Source organism: Monodelphis domestica, chromosome 7 (genome assembly GCF_027887165.1).
Source record: "Monodelphis domestica isolate mMonDom1 chromosome 7, mMonDom1.pri, whole genome shotgun sequence".
In the NCBI taxonomy this organism is placed as follows: Eukaryota; Metazoa; Chordata; class Mammalia; order Didelphimorphia; family Didelphidae; genus Monodelphis; species Monodelphis domestica.
Genome location: NC_077233.1, coordinates 52,212,566 through 52,231,182, shown reverse-complemented (window position 1 = coordinate 52,231,182; position 18,617 = coordinate 52,212,566). Strand labels below are relative to the sequence as shown.

Here is an 18,617-nt window from a genome sequence, read left to right as displayed (position 1 = left end):
GGATAAAATGAGATGGTTTCAAAGTACTTTGCAAACCTTAAAGGGCTATGTGGGAGCTATTATTAGTATGAACAAACATTTATTAAGCATTATGTCAAGTACTGTACTAAGCCCTTGGGATACAAAAAAAAGGGCAAAATCAGCTTCTGCCCTCAAAGAGCTTCCAGTTTAAGTGGGGAGCCCATAAGTAAAAACAAGGTGCTTCAATATCTTTGCAGAATAGATGGAAGGTAATCTGAAGGGGGAAGGGGCTAGCTGCTGGGGATGGGGGGAGTCTCGGGCAGAAGGTGGAATCTGAGCTGTTTCCAAGGAAGTGGGGGGAAGGGGGAAGTTAGAGGCAGAGGGGTGGTGGAGGAGGAGGAGCACTCCAGACACTGGCCCAGAGATGGGAGGCCCTGTCCTGGAATCAGCTCATAGGTGGAGGAGGCTCAAAAGCAAGAAGACTGGGAAGTAGGAAGGGGCCAAGTTAGGGAGGGCTTTGAAAGCTCAGCAGAGACTTGATATTTGATCCTGGGGAGTGGGGTGTCACTAGATTTTACTGAATAGGAGGTGGGGTAACTTGCTAGCTGGCCTGCTGGAGTAAGCATCAGACAGCTTTTAGAAGAAAGGAATTTAAATCCAACTTATCAGTCTGCCTCAGTTTTCTCATCTGTAAAATGGGGATAAAAATTAAAAAAACCTACCTCACAGGGTTGTTGTGAGGATTAAATGAGATATACATGTAAATGCTTAAAGTGCTATTACTATTGTTATGCTTTGGGAAAACCACTTAGTACATTAAAAACTGAATTTAGGGTCAGCTGGGTGACTCAGTGGATTGAGAACCAGGCCTAGAATCAGTAGGTCCTGGGTTCAAATTGGCTTCAGACACTTCCTAACTATGTGACCCTGGGCACTTAACTCCCATTGTCTAGCCCTTACTACCTTTCTGCCTTGGAACCAATACACAGTATTGATTCTAAGATAGAAGGTAAGGGTTTAAAAAATAAAACTGAATTTAATCTCCCCTCCTAAACCCTTTCTCTCTCCCATACTTTCTTATTTCTGTTGCAGGCTTCTATATTTCATCTCCCTTACCCCCTCTAGTTAATTAATACTGCCTGCCTTCCATAATGTTTATCCCCTTTCCCCCATCTTCTGACTCAGATAATCATCACTCTACTTAGGGCTTTTCTCACCTCCCAATCTTCTGTGGCTTCCTCTAACTTATAAGATAAACTCTACTCTCTTGCTCACCATTTAGACCTTCACTTCCATCTTGGGACAGCAAGGTGACTCAGTGGCTAGAGAGCCAGGGCTGGAGATGGGAGGTCCTGGGTCCAAATTTGGCCCCAGACACTTCCTAACTCTGTGATCTTGAGCAAGTCACAACCCTTGTTGCCCAGTCCTTACCACCTTTCTGCCTTGGAACCTAAGACAGAAGAAAGTGTTTAATTTTTCAAAATATGGCTCCATCCTAATGTTCCAGACCTTTCACAAAACTTCCTTTTATACATTCTGCATCCAGAATTCTTCATTCCTTCTCTTGGCTCTCCCTCATGACCTGGAATTCACTCTCTCTTTTTCTTAGGATCCCGAACTCCCTTCATGGTTCATCTCAGATGTTACTCCCTACCAAGGACCTTCCTTAGTGTTTTCTTCCTCATATTACCTTATGTTTATTTCTCTATATTCATCTGTAGCCCCAGAAGAATGGGAGCTTCTTGAGGGCAGGGACTGTTTGTGGTTCATTTAGGTTTTATGTCCCTATTACCCAGGTTAATAAATGCTTGTTATTAAGTAAATAGGGAAGGAAGAGGAGGGAGGAAAGCTCCCTGTGACTTGTAATTGGAGTAACCATCTTCTAGCTCTGCTGTGCTTGGGAAAATGGGATGGGAAAGGATGGTTCCTTTCCCAGACCCTCCAGGATTTATGCAAATGCTGCTTTAGGGAGGGGAGGCCGAAGCCTTTTTCTAGGCTCTACTTGGAGAAGCAGAGTTTGCTTTGCAGAAAACGAACCCCTGGAGCATCAGGGCCTTGGGGTCAGCTCATAAGACACTCTTATTTTCCCACCTGGACCACCCACAAAGTTCATTTCAACCGGGCAGAGTTAGGTTCATAGTCAGAAGGAACCTGTGTGATGGAATGGCCCTGATCAGTTCTGATCATTGGTTTTGTTAGGGATGCCCCAGCCCTCTCCATTCACCCCCTTTTCTAACCTTCTTACCCATCCCTGTCCTGCCTCCACCCCCACCAAACATACACAGGGGCCAGAACATCTCATTTCTTAGGACCTACAGGGGGTGAGTCTTCATGAAAAGCCTCCTCTATTTGGGCAGCTGAGCCTTGGAAGGCAAAAAGAAATGGGATGAAGATGGAGGGGCATAACTGATCCCAGAGCTAATGGGGTGCAGATTTGGGTACCCATTTGGAGTTTACTAGAAGAGGAAATATCCTGTCTTAGAAGCCAGGTATAGAGAACTGACTTCTCTTTCCCATTCTCAGAATAAGGTCTATATTTTTTTTTTGGCCTTGGTTTTGTCCCTTTGTCTATGGCTTCTATCCTTCCATATCTCCCAATTCACAATGAAACTTGCCCCCCTCCCATTGCCATCTGATCATTCAGCTACGATTTCTTGTTGCAGTGCCTAACCCCAGACCCTCCGGGTTCAGCCATCCAGGTTGGACCCTTCCCCCTCCCTGCCCACCAAAGCAGAATGCTGAGACAGGTGTGAGGGTAAAGCTCAGCTTTATTATTGGCGGAAGGGCTCTATGGTAGCGGGACTCTCAGTTGGCTTGGGGGTTGGGCTTGGGGGAAGGAGGTGGCATGCCTTTCTCAGTCAGTCCCACCCACCCTCTGGAGGCAGGTTCCTAGCTTGGTATGAAGCTGACCCTTTCACTCAGCTCTGGGACATGGAGCTGGGCCCAGCCCAGCTCAACCCAGCCCTCGAGGTGACTACACAGGAAGCGATAGGGCAGACGGACCAGCCTCTCAGGGCCCCAGGGCCGTGGGGCTGGGGTCCGCATTGGGGGCAGGCCGAGGCTGAATGTCATGGGTACGCATGTATGAGAGCAGCTGTTCTGGGATCTCAGCCAGCACATCTTTTGCCAGTCTTGCCATGCTCAGCACTTGGTTCCCAGAGCGGTCAATGTAGTCTCGGAATGGCACAAACTAGAATAAAAGGTAGGAGAAGCCAGAATGGCAATGAGGAAGGGAAGTGGGCATGTTAGATAGAGGGGAGGAAAGCCAATAGAGTGAGATAATTAGGAGGACAAGAACTGGGGACATTGGAGGCCAGGGAAAGAGCAGGCTTGGCAACAGACACAGCCAAGAGCCAGACTGGAAGAGGAGGAGAGATGATGGGCAGGTTGGGGGATGGAGGAGAGAGGAAAGCGGTACTGAGCTGAGGTACCGGAGGGAAAGGGGGGCTTCACTCTCCACTGTCAAATGGAGGGAGGCCTCTCCTCCACTCCTGGCTCTTCCTGTGCCCCTCCTCCCTGCACAAACACACATGCACTCACAATGCCATTGCCTGGAACTACCTGAACGATGTCTCTCTCTGCATAGCGCCCACGAGAAGACACACGGACATCGTCTCCATCGAGTTCTTCCATTGCTAAACAAAAGATACACTCTTCTCACAGGCTCGTGGGCTGGCTCCTCCCCATCGCCCCCAGTCGTGGCTAGGGTCCCACAGAGTAGAGACCCAGCAAGAAAGCATCCCTAGCTTCTACCCCTTGTCACTTCGGGGCCACCTCTGGATAGCCCCAGAGAAGAGACCGGGATCTCCACTCTCTCTCTTCATACCTTCCCTTCAGGCCAACAGCCTGGAAAACACCTTGACTTGTGACCTCACTCCCCCAACCCAGTCCAGCTTGCCACCCCCTCAGACTCACCTTCAAACATGGCTGGCCCCACCCCAACAATGATGATAGACATGGGCAATGAGGAGGCCTATGGGGAATTGAATGGGGGTAGGACATTAGGAAGAAGAGGAAACAGAAGGGAGACCCCAGCCCTTTCCCAATCACCCCTTCTCTTCCCCAGCTCACACTGACAATGGCCTCCTTAGTCTGTGTCATATCTGAGATCACCCCATCTGTGATGATGAGCAACACATAGTACTGGGAGCCATCAGAGACCTTTGCTGCAGCTCTGAGAAAAAGCAGAGAGAGATTCTGCATCCTAGAAGGATAGCCTTGGAAGAGACCTTGCAGATCACCAATTATCTCCGTGGTCCTCCTCCCACCCCCTCAGTCCTAAGAGAGCTGCAAGTGTTGCTGTGAATTCTCTTCCCACTCCCCAGCAGGATCCCTTCAGGAGTCAGCATTGCCCCAGTTGCTTCTCTGCCCACCCACTGGCCCTTTTCCTGCCCATGCACCCCTCCCCCTGCATACCGGGCCACCTGGTTGATAACTGGAGCAAAGTAGGTGGGACCATAGAGCTGGACAGTCCGAAGGCTCTGGAAGTAACTCTCCAGGACACCCTCAATGCCTGCACAATTTGGGTCCTCAGAGTTGTTGTTCTGCCAGTGGAAATGCCGGGGGGAGGCTTAGCTCAAGAGGGTTACTATGGCTAGTTGGTACGAGTAGAATGGGAATGGGGAGCAGACCAAGGACCTTGCCTCTCTCTCAGGGATCCAGAAAGGCTGTGGTGGCTGGACCCCTGAGGCTTAGGCATCTGGCAGAGTCTTGGGCAAAGTGCAAGGAAGGACAGGCTTGGACAGATCACTTAGGCTCTCTCATTCTCAAGTTTTCTCATCAGCAAAAGGAGGGGGTAGGGTTTGGGGGGCCTCCAGTGTCCCTTCCCATTCTATTCTGACCTTATGGAAAAGGGAAGCAGCATGCAATTCTAGTCCGTCACCTGGGGGAACCGGCCAGGAGGGCCAGAGGGCCCTTGCTCAGGCCCTCCCAGCCCATACCAGAGGGAACTGGTGGGAGATGCGTCCCTCGGGGGGCAGCTTGGCTCCAAAACCATAAGCAGGGAAGAGCTTGTCGCTGTCGTAGTCCTGGATGATTTCCCCTACGGCCTTGAGTGCCATGGCATAAGCACTGAGCTGGTAGGGGCTCATGTAGTGCAGAGATGTGGGCTGCAGTGGGTTCCCTGTCAGGACACAGTACCCCGAGTCCCCAAGTCATTAGTGTGGCCCCCCTGCTAAATCCCTCCCATTGGGCCTCCGGAGCATTGATGGGAGAGGGTGTGGGGCAGAGAGGGAGATGGAAAGGGTCTTGCTAAGTCCTCCTGTTGGGCCTCTGGGGTGGTGATGGTAGCCAGTGTGAGAGTGAGGAGACAGAAAGCATTTTCCTTTAAGATCCTTTTTGAGGAATGACGGGTGGTTGGCAGGTCAGGCTCTTCCCTGGTGATCCCTCCCAGATTCCTCTTTTCATCCCAGTGCTCACCATTGGAGGCTGTGAAGTCTATGGCCACAGTGAAGTTCAGCTGGGTCCTGTTGGAAGGGTAGGGGGCGGATGAAGCGCTGTTTCTGCTCAAGAACCTAGATTGGCTTCCCTTTTCAGACTTCACCACACCCGCATACACCAGGCACATGCTGTATAGCCAAGCTGCTGGTGCCATTTTAGGAGGCTGTTGGTTTGGCCTGGGTCCCAAGGGGGCCTGTGCACTGGGAGAGGGTGGTTGGATCCACCCTTATGAGAAAAGAGACCCAAGACCCTTCCATTTTCTCCTGGGGGAGCAGCCTTCAACTCCCCCATGTGCAGCGACTTACCCTCCCTTGATATAATCAACAAAGGTGAATTCAGAATCCACAGTGAAGGAGAGCAGTGTCACCTGGGGAAGAGAAAGAAGGTCCCAGGGATGGTCTGAAGGTGGAGAAAGGGGACTAGCGGGAAAAGGAAAGGGCCGGCCAGAAGCAGGGCTCCAGATGGCACTCACCGTCCCTGAATTGACATATTTCTTTTTCTTACATTTCTTCCGGGGGTTGAGAACCTGCAGTGGGGACAGGGAAGGAGCCATTGGATTTGAAAGTGGAGATGCTGTGGATCAGACTGGAGGGAGCAGGGACTGGGGCTCTGGAGAATCAGTGATGGCCATAGGGAAAGCCGTCAATGGCTGAAATGGGAGAGAATCAATTGAGATGAAGCAAGGGAGGCACAAGAGACGATGAGGTTGCGTGCATTGGGGGAGGGAACACAGAGCAGCTACCGGATTCTGGGTAACCCCCAGCTTGATCCAGGAACATCTTACCTCATATACCGTGAACTGACTTTGAGCCTTTGTTAGTTCCCTGTAACTAGTAGTGAACTCTCCAATGAAGTCATGGCTACATCAAGAGAAGAACCAGAAATGGGTGGGAAGGCAACATCCGCCTGGGCTCCAGGCCCTCCCGTGATTTCCTAGCCTCCCAACTTCAAGAATAAGTCTCCCAGGAGAAAAGAATTTCAGCACAAGGAAAGGAAAATGGAAAGACAGCATAGTATAGTGGAAAAAAGATTGAGTTGGGAAATGTGGTAGTCAGGGAACCTCTCTGGGTCTCAGTTTTCTAATCTGTCAAATGGGAAGGATGATAACCCTACCAAGGTGTGGTGAGGATCATATATGGAACTTTTATAGTTTTAAGTATTGCTTTTATGTGGGAAAAAGTGGGTGGGGTGGCTTTTTGGGGGAAGGAACATGGGATAGCTTCACCTTCCATCCCGGTCCCAGTCATATACATCTATCTTCACCGTCCTGAAACACAGGAAAATTAATGTGATCCAGGATGTTTCTCTCCAATGAAATCTTCTCACCAGCTGAGGCCTAGAGACTGGTACCTCCATACTGGGTTGCAACAGCCTACCACCTCTCCCTGGCCCAGCCCCTTCATCAATCCTGGTTAAGCCCTGGGCAGTGCCCTGACCTGTCATAGTCTCCATTGCAGAGGGCCCGCACAGGGATGGTGAAGGGCTGCCACACAGGATTCAGTGTGTTCTTCACTACCTCAGTCTTGTGGCAGATGGTGAACCTGTGTGGGAATGATACACCAAAGGTGAAGCTGGACCCAAGGGAGGCCTAGAGCTTCTGGGATGTGGGGAATGACACTGGCTGGAGCCCAGATTATCAATGGAAATTGGGCTCTCCTTCTTGTTGCACTTAAATGAAAGGGGGACTTGGCTCTTTCATCCCTGACTCTACCCTTTGGTCATGTTGGGGCAACTCACGTGCCATCCTCATTGCTCCGGTAGAAGACTAGGAAAGGATCAGACTTGCCAAAGAAATCCTTCTTGTCTAGCTTGTTGGCACAGAGCTGCATTGTGGCTATGTCCTGGGAATGGGAGACAGAGCTGGGGGAAGGGGAGCCCAATTTGCTCCTAGACACCTGCTATCTTGCATCCCTTTAAGGGGATGGGAGGGAAGTTGAGATAACAGAGAGCTAGGGAGGGCCACCAGGTCTGAAGAGTTTTTTCAGGGAGGAGGGCAAACAAGGGAAGGGGAGCAGAGGTATGAATTACTGACCCGGCAATTACTGAGCTCCTCTGCGGTCAGCAGAATGCTTCCACACTTCTTCCCAGGAACACCCCTGGAGACAGAAATGAGCCCTTGATCATTATAGGAAGTAGAAAGGTGTGTGTGTGTGTGTGTGTGTGTGTGTGTGTGTGTGTGTGTGTGTGTGTGTTAGAGGGAAGGGAGGACCCAACCATTTAGAGAGAGGAGGGAGACTGCATCATTCTGAGAGAGAATGATCCAACTGTTTTAAATTGATTTGTGCTCCCTTTTGGGAGCTCCTTCCTATAGTGGGATCAGTTTCTCTGAGCTGGAAGGGGTCCCATCCCTACCCCAATTTCCTTTAGCACATGCCAAACAAGTCCTAATCCACAATACTTGAGCCTTGTCAATAATAAGGAGCCCACTACATCCCAAGGCTTCCCATTCCGTTGGAAAGTTCCAATTCTTAAGAAATTCTTTCAGAGGTTGAGCCCAGGTAAGAATAAGAATAATCTTTTCTCCATACGACAACCCTTAAAATGGTTGGGCACAGTTACCACAGTTCCTTTAAGACTCCCAGGATCATAGAATTTATTGTTGAAGGGAACTTTATAGGTTAGTTGTCCAAATCTCACATTTTACAATGGAGAAAATAGGTTAAATTAAAGTGACTCGCCAAAGATCATTTGGGTAACAAGTGGCAAAAGTCTAGGAGCTTAGGGGACATTTTAAATGGCTCAGTGGAGATGGGATGGGGTCACTTTGGGTAGTAGTATGGCCAGAGCAGTTCAAGGAAGGGTTGAAGATAATGGCGTGGACAGAAGGGGGCAAGTAGAACAGTGACTGGAGCAGTTCCCGCAAGGGAGTAATCTGGAAAGGTTGGGTGATGGCAGACTGTAAAGAGACTAGAATCATGACCTTGGGGTGGTGGAATCTGGGCTGTCTCCCTCCTCTCTGATCCACTCTCATCTAATAAGAACAGTGGACCTGCTTGGAGGCTCCCAAAGCATAAAGATTTTACCCTCCCCACTCCTTGAGGGCTGGTCTTACGTGAGTGGACGTTCCACACGACTTCCCTGCCCTCCAATGACTTCTCCCAGTGCTAGGAATGCCTGTCCCAAGAAATCCTGCAGAAGGGACATAGAATCAGGGACAACAGGAAGCACACGCACACACACACACACACACACACACACACACACACACCTATGATCTAAGGGACTGGAAGGGCAGAACCAGGGGACAATGGGGAAAGGATGGCTAGAGGACCAGGGTCCTTCTGGATGAGGAAGTGAATTCTGCCTCCTGAAGGAAACAGCAGGGCTTGGTAGAAGTTGGGTGACTTGACTGGTAGAGTCCACGCCTTAGTTTTGGTAGGTTGGGTCAGAACCAATAGCTGGGACAGGGGCCTTTTAGAGGATCCTGAAAATACCCAGTTAGAGCAGGAAGGGATCTTAGAAAGAATTGAATTCCATATTTGCCAGACTATTTTGTGGAACCCTGGAGTTCTGTGTAGTCTGAGGCAGGCTTCTGGGAGAAAACTGCAGTGCTGGTAATAGTTTCCCTCTAACTTTGTAGGCCCAGATAGTTTCCTGGACCAGTAATATAGTTCAGGCCCAAATGGGCCAAACATTGTCCAGATTAATTTGGGCGGCTCCTGTGGAGCTGGCAAAGCTCCACATTTTACAGATGTGGAAAGGGAGGCCAAAAGAGGGCCTTTGTCCAAGGATTGTTTGGGGCATTTGGGCACAGAGTGACAAAGGGGTCAGGAGAAAGTAAGGCTGGCTTTTGCTCTGGACATCTGGGCCAAGGGTGCAGGATGGGAGCCTACTGGAAAGGGGGTTCCCTGGACCAGCTCTGTTTTCCATTCCCACCGGAACTGGATGGAGATCCTGTTAATCCTCACCTTCTGCAGGGTCCCCGAGGTATAGCAAAAAGGAAACACAGGAAGTTAACAGGGATTCATGGGGCCAGCAGAGCCCCCCACGACGTGCCCTTTGGAGCCCAGAGGAGAGCCGGGAGAGGTAGGGGGCTGGAGGAGTTTTCCAGTGTTACAGTCTGGGTGTGAGGGGGGAGGGGGAGTCTAAGGAGGACCCAAGAGGAAGGAGGGTAGGAAAGCTGGGAGTTTGGACAAGAGCGCAAAAGGCCTGGGTCTGGGCAGTCATTCACCGGCTTGGAGATGTTGGTTTTCGAGTCCACGTTGTACCTGCGGAGAAAGCCAGAGGGAGCCGGTCAGAGTTGTCGGGATGGGTGGAGGGGATGCCCCAATGGGGATGGGGTGGAGGCAGAGGCCTGGCGCTAGGTCAGGATACTCACACATCAAAGCGCAGGTTCTGTTTTTCTTCAAAGAAGTAATCCAGCACAAATTTGCGGAGGAAATCCGGGTTCAGCGTGTTGTCGATTACCTCGGTCCGGCCGAACTGGGGCAGGGAACCAGAGGTTACGCCTAGATCTGCCTCAGAGGAGAGCTGCGAGAGAAGTTCCATCCCGCCTTCGTGCCCTCACACCCACGCACTCACCTCCCGCCACTCTTGGCTGGCTCTAGTTTGCGTGAAGAGCACCACCACTGCGGAGACAGATAGTTAGCTCAACCCACCTCTCCCGCTCCTGGGGTCCTCGTACCGCCCCCACCCTGGTGGGCCGAGTGCAGCTTAAGGGCCTCTCCCCTCCGGTCCTCCTCCCCTTTTGACCTCCCCCGCCCCCCCTTGTCCTGCCCCGCCCCGATTCGGCTCCTCCTCCCATGCCCCGATTTTGTTCTGGCTCCGCCTCCATCCTGCCCCTTTGCCCCCAATCTTGGCCGGCTGCCTACTGGGGTCGGACTTGGAAAAGGTGTCGAGATCCAGCAGATTCCTGGAGAAAGCGGTTTATAGACAGACAGATAGACAGACAGACAGACAGACAGACAGGAGAAAGACCGAGACAGACCAATTGCGGGTCAGCTGCTCCCTCCCTCTTCCAGAGGACTCCCCAGAGGTGTGGTGGTAGTCACCGTGGTGGGATGGAGAGGTTTGGATGAGGCCCAGGGTCCTGGGGAGGGGCGGTGCTCCGGGAGCAGGATCCCAGACTCTGGGGCTCCTGGGACCCCCTCAGCATCCTCTCCTCGGGACCCTGGACAGCGCTCCTGCTCTCCGAGGCCCCTCTTACCCTCACCCCAGCTATCAGGGAGCCGACCTCCGGGATGTGGGAGAGACTGTTCCGTTCGGCGCGCATCATAGGCGGGGTCTGCAACTTTCTCTTCCCCAGCCCTTTCTCGATTCCTTCCACAAGCCCTAGTGCGTGTCCTCGCCCCAAATACACAGCCCGGCCTTCTGCTTTAGTTCTTCCCCCCAGAGATTCTGTATTCATCTCGGCATTTCTTTCTTGAGATTTCCCAGGAGCTGGGGCGGGAGGCTGGAGCCCGAACCCCAGACCCCGAGAGGACAGAGGCAACGCCAGAGGCGCTGGGAACTCGGCCAGATGCTTCCAGATCTCCGCTCTCTTTATTCTTCTCCCCGCCACTTTCTCGGCCCCCCCTACCCCCACCCCGTTCCTATACCTGGACTCTCCCCCGACACCCATTCTCTTTGACTCCTCTCACAGCCCCTTCCTCTCTGTTTCTCCTGGCTACTCTTCCTCTTCCCGAGCCCTACCTGTTTCTCTCCTCCAGCCTCTGCCTGACTGCCTCAGCACCTTCCCCCCATCTTTACCCCTCTGCTCCTCTCCCTTCCATCCTCTACCCCGTTCCTTTCCCCTCAAGCCTCCCCGCCTACTCCCACCTTTCCTCGCAGCCACTCTTCGGTCTTCGCTTCCTGCCCCCCGCTCCAAATCCCTGAGTCTTCGGCCCCTAGCCCCTTCCCCTGGCTTCCTCTTCATCTGTCCCTACCCTTGCTCCGAGCCCCTCTCCGCCCCAACCAGCTCCGTTCCCCTTTCAGCTGCGGCTCGGAAAGGGTCTCAGCTCCTCGCCCCTCACTAGGGAAACTGAGAGCCACCTCTACCCGGCCGGCCGGCCAGCTGCCCTTCCACCCGTGGCTAAGCGTTAGGGCCCCCGGCTCACCGGCAAGACACGGTGATCTCGATCTTGGTGGCCGGGACGCTGCGGTCTGAGGCTCCAGTAAACGACATGGCTTGGAGCTGGGGGAAGGAGGTGGACAGGCAGCTCCCGTGGGTTCTGGGTGACCCCCGCCGCGGGCCAGAGCCATGTGCAGGGGCAGCGCGGAGGCGGCCACCCCAGCGCTCACTCCAGCCAGCCCGGGCGTGCGATCACGCCCGCGCTGCTGCTGCTGCTGCGCCCGCTCCCGCGCCCAGACTGTGCCTGTGGAAGCCACTGCGGTCTCCAGATGGCAGCACAGGCCCCGCCCGGCCCCGCGGCAGGCAGCCCCGAGCCCTGCTGGAGTAAGCCCCCCCCCCCCCCCCCCTCCGACCGAGGAGCCGCAGGGGCGCCCAGAAGCACCCTTTCCCCGGTGGTCAGGAGCAGGCTGCTCTCCCGGGAGAGGGAGGGGGCAGAACTTTAATTTTCCAGCTCAGCCCTCGCCCCATCCACCAAGACAAGTCCTTGCAAAGGGCAGTGACCTCCCGAGCTCTCTGGGGGTTTAGCAGGCCCCCATCCTACCTCCCCCCCACCCCCCGCGGAGCGGGGCTGTCCCGACGCTGTCTCTGGTGCTGAATGCTACCGTCGCCTACAGGGGAGCAGCAAGCCTGCGAGATTCCTAGACTTGGAGCCACTAGGGCTCAGAAAAGAGTTTATCCCAACTCCCTCACCGCCTAATGGACCTGCTCAAAGCCCCCGTCCCATGCGGCTCCTCGGCCAAACCCCAAGGCAGCCCCCCAAGCTGGGTACGAGCGGGCCCTCCCTGGCCTATCCCCCTCTAGCCTATTCTGGGGGAGCCCAGATCGGCCGGTCGGCCTGCCTGCCCACCCGGCACACACTCCCGTTAGAGGCAGGCAGAGGGATCCAGCCATCTGGCTCAGCCTTACTTCACCTGGAAGGGAAGGGGGTACCCAGTGGCTGCTCAAGATCCCTTCTCTCCCCGAGCCCAAATGTTCTATCCCCGCTGGGGCTGAGGCAGCTGGGCCAGGTGGGTGGGATCTCCAAGCCAGCTCTAGGCTAATCTGGAAGGGAAGTAGAAGGATGAGGTGGGACTAGTGCAAAATGGGAGCAGGAAGGAGGGAAAAACCCTTGGAGCACAGGGCTCTGCTTCCAACGTTTTTATTGTGTCACAATTATTTCATCTTCAGTGCAGGTGACCCCTCCCCAGCAATAAAAACAAAGGGCCTCCACAGGGCTCCCTGAAGTGCTCTGGTTTCCAGTGGAAGGGAGGGCCAACCAGGCTGGAAGACTGAAAAAGGGGAGAGGGTAGTGGTCACAGTCAGAGGTTTACAGTTTTGCAGGCAGCCCACAGCTTGGGCACATTCCTGTGGGCTGCCGTGTGGTGGCAAGAGACTCCCTAAGAGGATGAGGGGGGAATCCCCCCCACTTTAGGGTTCTCATGGCTTTGATTCCTCCAGGGCTCAGCTGGGGGTGGGGGGTGTCAAGGAACAGAAGATTGTTGGAGCCTGCGATGGTTCACAGAGTGCTGCTGGATACTCGGAACCCCACTCCCCGTGCAAACTGCTCCAGGAGACCCCCGATGGCCCCGGAGGGACTGGATGTCCCGGGCTGGAGTCCCACCGTGCTACTATACGTAGCCAGGAAGGTTGATCGGACTTCTTCCAACCTGGATTCCCGTTCAGTTGGTGCTGAAAACCTGGGGGAGACACACAGGAGGAAGCTGGGGTCAGGAAACAGGCTTCTTCCTGTATACTATGCCCTTGGCCCCAGCATCACATCTACCTGCCACCCAACCTTTCTGCAGAAGTGGGACAGGAGCTACTTCAGGGAGCTTCTTTCCTGGAGCTCCAGGAAAAAGGAGGAAAAAAAGCTGGCTGTTCAAAGTTTCTCCTGGTCACTCTAAATTGGCCCTACCAAAAACTAGGGACAAATGGGCAAGGGTACAATCCTTTTCCAGTCTTCTTGAGCTGGAATGACCCTGGCTCTCAATAGTTTCTTCTTCAGGAGCTGTTGCTTATTCAAGGAAAGAATTCTTACCTCAGTGAACAAACACCACAAATATTAGGCATCAGAACCCTAGCCAATGGGAGAAATTATAATTTTCTCCAAACCTAGACCCAAAGGCTCCTGGACAACTCTTGATGCGAGTTATTGGGGCTGTTACCTAGGCTTCACCATGGAAGCTATGAGTATGAGGGTCTCTTCAAGTCTTCCACACACAGATCCCGAGGGCTGCTCCTGACAGCTTTCCAAGCCCTCTCCTCTAGATAAAGGGAATTCAACTTGACCTTCTCTCCAAAACCAGTTTCAGTTCAATATTCAAATTAGTTCTGGTTTAAGATGGTACAGGCTTATAAATCTTCAAGATGTACTTGTTTTGTGGCTAGAAGCAGCTTTTGCTTTTTAGGGGTAGAGTGATGAGAAGAAGCTGGGTTTGAACAGATTTTCTATCTTTGCTTGCCTGGGACTTTTTTTCTCTCTCTCAGATTTAAGGTTCACATATTGCACAAACAATTCCTCCCCTTTCTGTAAGACTTGTGCTTGACTTTCCTCCCAATCACCGAGAAGGAAGAAACCAAAGTGCTTCTGCCCAAAGCTCTGGTCTTCATTTGGCTGATGAGGGAAAATAGATCACCCTCAACTACCAAGGACTGGGATCAGAGATAAATCAGCTGAAATCTGAAGGCTGCCTTCTCATAAGGCCTCTGCTGTTATGTGGCTGACGTATTAAGTACGGGTCACAAGTCTGCTGGTGCAAAGGTCGAGGAGAATGACAGGCAAGAGGGATGGATGGCAGCTTTTCAAAAGAAAGATCAGCTTCTGCCACCTTTGTCTGTCTCCAGGCTCTCTTGTGACAGCCTGAAGTCAGGCTCCTAAGTCTCCTTCCTATACCGCCCTCAGAGGAGGGAGTACAGCATCCTTTTTGTTAATGCAAGAGCAGCCAGTTCTTTCTCCGTCATCACATTCCCAATTCAAGAGGGTAATACATGCATCCAGAATTCAGACTTCTACAAAGAACAAGCTTGGCATAGAAATTTCATTTTACGTCAGCTTGTGATATGCAAACTCCATCCTCAGGCACCATCTCACTGGGGACATGAAAATTTCATCACAATAATACCAAGCTTTTCAAGTCCCTTCTAAGAAGAAATAAGGGAATTAGGAACAACACACACGATGCCCGGCAAACAGAATACCCAAGAGAAAAGAAGATCAGCAATCAGCCAGGATGCCATGTCCTAGCTTAGACAGAAATGGAACTCTTTGGCTAGGAAGGTTCTCATTCAACATGATGACAGGCAGTCCAATACCAGGTTTCCCCATAGGACCCTGAATCATAAGGAAAAGATGTTTGAGATCTTTGATGTTTGCAGTAGGAAGGTTAGAGAAGAAAACAATCTGCTCAGCACTTAGAGCCACAAGTAAGGAGGAAGAGAACAAGGATAATCAAAGACAGATAACCTAAAGGGCACTTTTCCCCTCTGGAGGATGGCCACTCTGAAATCCAAGTTTACCTATAGATTTGCCTTCTAATAACCAGAAAGTTTCAGGGAGGGCAGGTTTGCTTCTTATCTCCAAGATACTTAGTAAACACAGTATTGAACAAGATGAAAATGGTTGCTGCCAGTTACATGGCAATTCTCAAATTATACACCCAAATACTGTATTTTTCTTTTTCCTGTATGACAAGGAGGGGATGACTGTTCCTGTTCCACAAAATATCAAGTTATAAGCATTTTGCCTGCGTATACCCCTCAGGTCAAACTCAGAAGCTGGCCTGAGAGCCTCTTAAAGGATAAGGGAGGACCAGGTAGGGGTTATTATTTGGCATCCATTGTTTCATCACACAAGTTTCCTCAGCACTGAACACTATCACAAGAGGTCCAATCCCACTTACACTCCTCAAGGTCTACTAGCTTTCCAATTACACAACAGAACTTGAAGATGGAGAAAAAAGGCCATCTGTTGGGGATAAACCTAGAAGGAAAGTGCAATATTACTAAGCATTCTCTTTTCAACAAGAGACTGAGATAATGAAAAGAACATTTCATATAATTTTCTCAGAAAGTTTTAGAAATAGCTCTACCCCAGCTGAGTAAACTAAACAATGCCTTTAAAAGGCGGCATAAGCAGCCTAGTAACTTTTTTTTTCAACCCTCAAGGGTAGGTAGGTAGCTCAGTGGATAGAAAGCCATGCTTGGAGATAAGTAGTTCTTGATTCAAATCTGATCTTGGCCACTTCCTAGCTGCACAACCCTAGGCAAATCACTTAACTCCTACTGCCTAGCCTTTATCACTCTTGCTTTGGAACTGATACCTACTTATCAATTCCAAGATAGAAGGGTTAAAAAAAAGATTCAAGACTCAGAGTTCATTTGAGCTACACAGGTATCTTCTGTTAGTGCCAAAGACCCCAGCCCTTTCAAGGGTGCCAAATTATAGGCTTTCCTTTCCAACAGCTTTGGACTCCACTTCTGAAGGGCTTAGAGGAGGACACATCTAGTAACGGTGTGAAAGAAAGATGCAGAGCTTTCAATTTTATCCTTTCGTGGGTTCCAGGTGCTAATGCTCCTTCCGGGGAGATGCTAAGCCCATGCAGCTATGAGAGCCTAAAATGCCCACTTGCCTTTGCTTCTCAAAACAACCTGACTAAAGTCTTCCTATAGGACAGTCAGTGTAAGCCAGGGCTTACCTAGGGCAAGGAGCAAACTAAGCTACCAGAATTTTCCCAGTCATGTCCTTGGGTAGTGAGGAATTCTTTCTCTGCTGACATTTGCAATCAGCAGCATCTAAGCAGCCCCTGCTCTACACACCAGGGGAGCTGCTTCTCTCCCCCCGAGAAATGTAGGGGTAAAAAGAGAAGGAAGCAAGAATGTTCATGTTTAGGATGTGGGGGAAGGAAGGAAGAGCCAGTGTTGACTAAAAGTTGACCCCCTAGAGGGTCTCTGGCTGGGGAGAGCACATTCTCAGAGGTCATGGCCAAGCCTCCCTCATGGAGGAATTTAATCTTACAAAGGATACAGAATTGACCCTTTTGAAGGATAAAGGGATGTGGCTGGATGGGTGGCTAAGACTATGCTTCTTTTTCCAGCTTTCCTAGACAGGAAGCTTGTCTTTTCTAGAAGAGTCCCTCCTCAGCCCGCAGAGGCAGAAGGATAGGTTTATAACAGCTACACAGTCTTAAGAAAAAGCTCCAGATCAACAACAAAGTGCACCAAAGCCTCTTGCCTCAGTGTCAGACTCCCCTGTGAGTTGAAGGGTTAATGCTAAAAGCCCCCAGGGATGTTCCCAATGAACAATCAAGTACACCAGGAAGAGGAGACCATTTTGGCTGTAGGGCCAGCCTCTATCCTACCTGGGCTCCTGAAATCAGAAACTACTAGTTCTGAAATATCAGACCCTTTGAACCAGGTGACTATGTTCTAGATAACAAAATGTTGTGTCTCTTGAACAGTCTTCTGCAAAGATGGATTTGGAAGCAAAATTAATTGTAAGTCAGAAAAAATACATCTAGCCCATACTCCAAATTAGCTTCCTCTCATGTCTGGCCTAGGCCACATGCTTGCCTGCACTCTCCCACATTCCTTTCCTTCAAAAGATTCTATCATGCAAAGGCTTGAACAGAAATAGAACTCTCTATAGTTGTAGCCTACAGAAATTTCTCATGGGGAACACCCCCACCGAGAAGGCCGATGATAGGCTTCAGAAGCTAGGAGGGGGATTTACTAAACACCAAAGCAGTTTCCAGACATGTACAAAAGGACTCAGGGGCAGAACATTTAACTAAGAGGCAGGTAAGATTCAAGTAACCTCTCAATGACCACATAAATCAGTTCTTTCCATCACACACCAGCTCCAAGCCAGAAAGAGTGGCATCTTGCCTTCTCAGTGCACTTACAGACAACTGTTAGGGAGCTCATCCGAGAAGCTGAAAGGGAGAGAGGAGTCTGTGGTCAGGACTGCCCGCTCCTGAATACTGCCACAGCCTGTTACCATCTGCCAGCTGCCATAGTCTGTAGAGATGGAGGATCCGGGCAAGGAGTGGTCCTCTGATCTGGGGCAGAGAAACAAGAGAGAGGGGAGATGGTGCAATCAGTGCCAGTCACATGCCTGATTTTTCCAAGTGCCATCGAGGTGGCCAAGGTTGGACAGAGCAAGGGGGAGATGGTGAAATCAGTTCTGGGCTTCAATGCTCTGGAAAGGTCAGCATGTGTCACTCCATCAAAGTGAAAAGAAGTCAGATGGGTAGTGGCTGAGAAAGCAGATTCTACAGAAAAGGGCAGAAATAAAGGTGTGCCTTGTGCCAAGCTCCAAATCAGTGGCTACACAGATACAAGAGGTAGCTGGAATCCTGACTGGATGACTGAAAAAGATTTCATTGGAGAATCATAGCAACTCTCAGCTGATTTGGCAGCAGAATGAAACCATCAAACTCAGGCAGGTTCAAGGAGAGAGATTAGGCATCCTGTGATTCAGAGAAGTCCTTCAACAGCATCAAAAGGAAGCAAGCTGAAGCCTTTCACCCCTGAGAAATAGTTTTCAACATCCTGGGGCTCAAAGGTGTGAAGCCATGTGGTATGGAACATTTGAGAGTGATCCAGAGATTTAATGCCCACAGAAAATCCTACTGTACATCCAAGAAAGCAAAGAAAAACACGACTTGATGTTCTTTGTAAGACTATTTGCACAAGCAGCTTACCAGCTCTTCCAAAAGCTAGTTCATATTCAGAAGTAATAACCCCAGCATCTGGGTTGGCTTGTCTGCAAGGATATTCATAATAAAATCAGGGAGCTGAGTGACAGCTTTATTTTGGGGAGGAGGAAGATTCTGTTACTGATCAACAAGGAGCTCAGTTTACCTCTCACTGAAACCACTAGGGCAAGCTTCTTTAGTATTCACCTCTTGGCTAAAACCCAATGCAGGCAAGTGTAGCTAGTACTTATGGAGAGAATCCAAGCAAGGTCTGTACCATCTGGGCCCAGACTTACCAATATAGTTCCTGGTCCCTAGAGGAGGGAATTCTTTGATGTCCTTCCCTTTATTCTTGTGACTGTCGCTATGGCTTGGCCACTGTATGCTGAGAAAACAAGAACTGTGGGAAGGATTTCTGGGCCTCAGAAACAAGGGCAGAACAAGCTTTGTAGAGCTGCATTTGCCCTTGGCCCAGAGTTTCTGGATAAATGTCA

General features: G+C 50.9%; 2 protein-coding genes across 11 annotated transcripts in view; both read right to left on the bottom strand.

The window, feature by feature from the left end:
* Window positions 1-2,711: 2,711 nt before the first annotated feature.
* Window positions 2,712-12,416, bottom strand: CPNE9 (copine family member 9). Of its 3 annotated transcripts, XM_056804598.1 has the most exons (21): window positions 11,436-12,416; window positions 10,212-10,252; window positions 9,922-9,968; window positions 9,719-9,822; window positions 9,572-9,608; window positions 9,309-9,311; window positions 8,453-8,529; window positions 7,433-7,496; window positions 7,138-7,241; window positions 6,837-6,941; window positions 6,626-6,667; window positions 6,185-6,260; window positions 5,873-5,926; window positions 5,706-5,767; window positions 5,380-5,426; window positions 4,902-5,083; window positions 4,378-4,505; window positions 4,033-4,135; window positions 3,877-3,934; window positions 3,523-3,596; window positions 2,712-3,151 (listed from the first exon to the last, which is right to left on the bottom strand). In XM_056804598.1, exons 1-21 carry the CDS (start codon window positions 11,501-11,503, stop codon window positions 2,972-2,974), a joined length of 1,656 nt encoding a protein of 551 aa, XP_056660576.1. In that variant the 5' UTR covers window positions 11,504-12,416; the 3' UTR covers window positions 2,712-2,971. The 3 variants fall into 3 exon arrangements, with proteins under 3 accessions (XP_056660576.1, XP_056660574.1, XP_056660575.1); XM_056804596.1 differs by lacking the exons at window positions 9,572-9,608; window positions 9,719-9,822; window positions 9,922-9,968; window positions 10,212-10,252; window positions 11,436-12,416 and having other exon boundaries at window positions 4,039-4,135; window positions 8,453-9,361; XM_056804597.1 differs by lacking the exons at window positions 6,626-6,667; window positions 6,837-6,941; window positions 7,138-7,241; ... (6 more) ...; window positions 10,212-10,252; window positions 11,436-12,416 and having other exon boundaries at window positions 5,873-6,049; window positions 6,185-6,614.
* Window positions 12,417-12,571: 155 nt separating this feature from the next.
* MTMR14 (myotubularin related protein 14) overlaps window positions 12,572-18,617 on the bottom strand; it is a 45,738-nt gene continuing 39,692 nt past the window's right edge. For 5 of the 8 annotated variants that reach the window (XM_007500173.3, XM_007500169.3, XM_056804593.1 and 2 more), the window contains one exon: window positions 12,572-13,125. In XM_007500173.3, the coding sequence (XP_007500235.1) occupies window positions 12,945-13,125 (181 nt within the window). In that variant the 3' untranslated portion in view covers window positions 12,572-12,944. Of the gene's footprint in view, window positions 13,126-17,328; window positions 17,485-18,617 lie in introns of all 8 variants that reach the window. The other 3 variants (XM_001365119.4, XM_007500170.3, XM_007500171.3) reach the window with 1 other exon arrangement.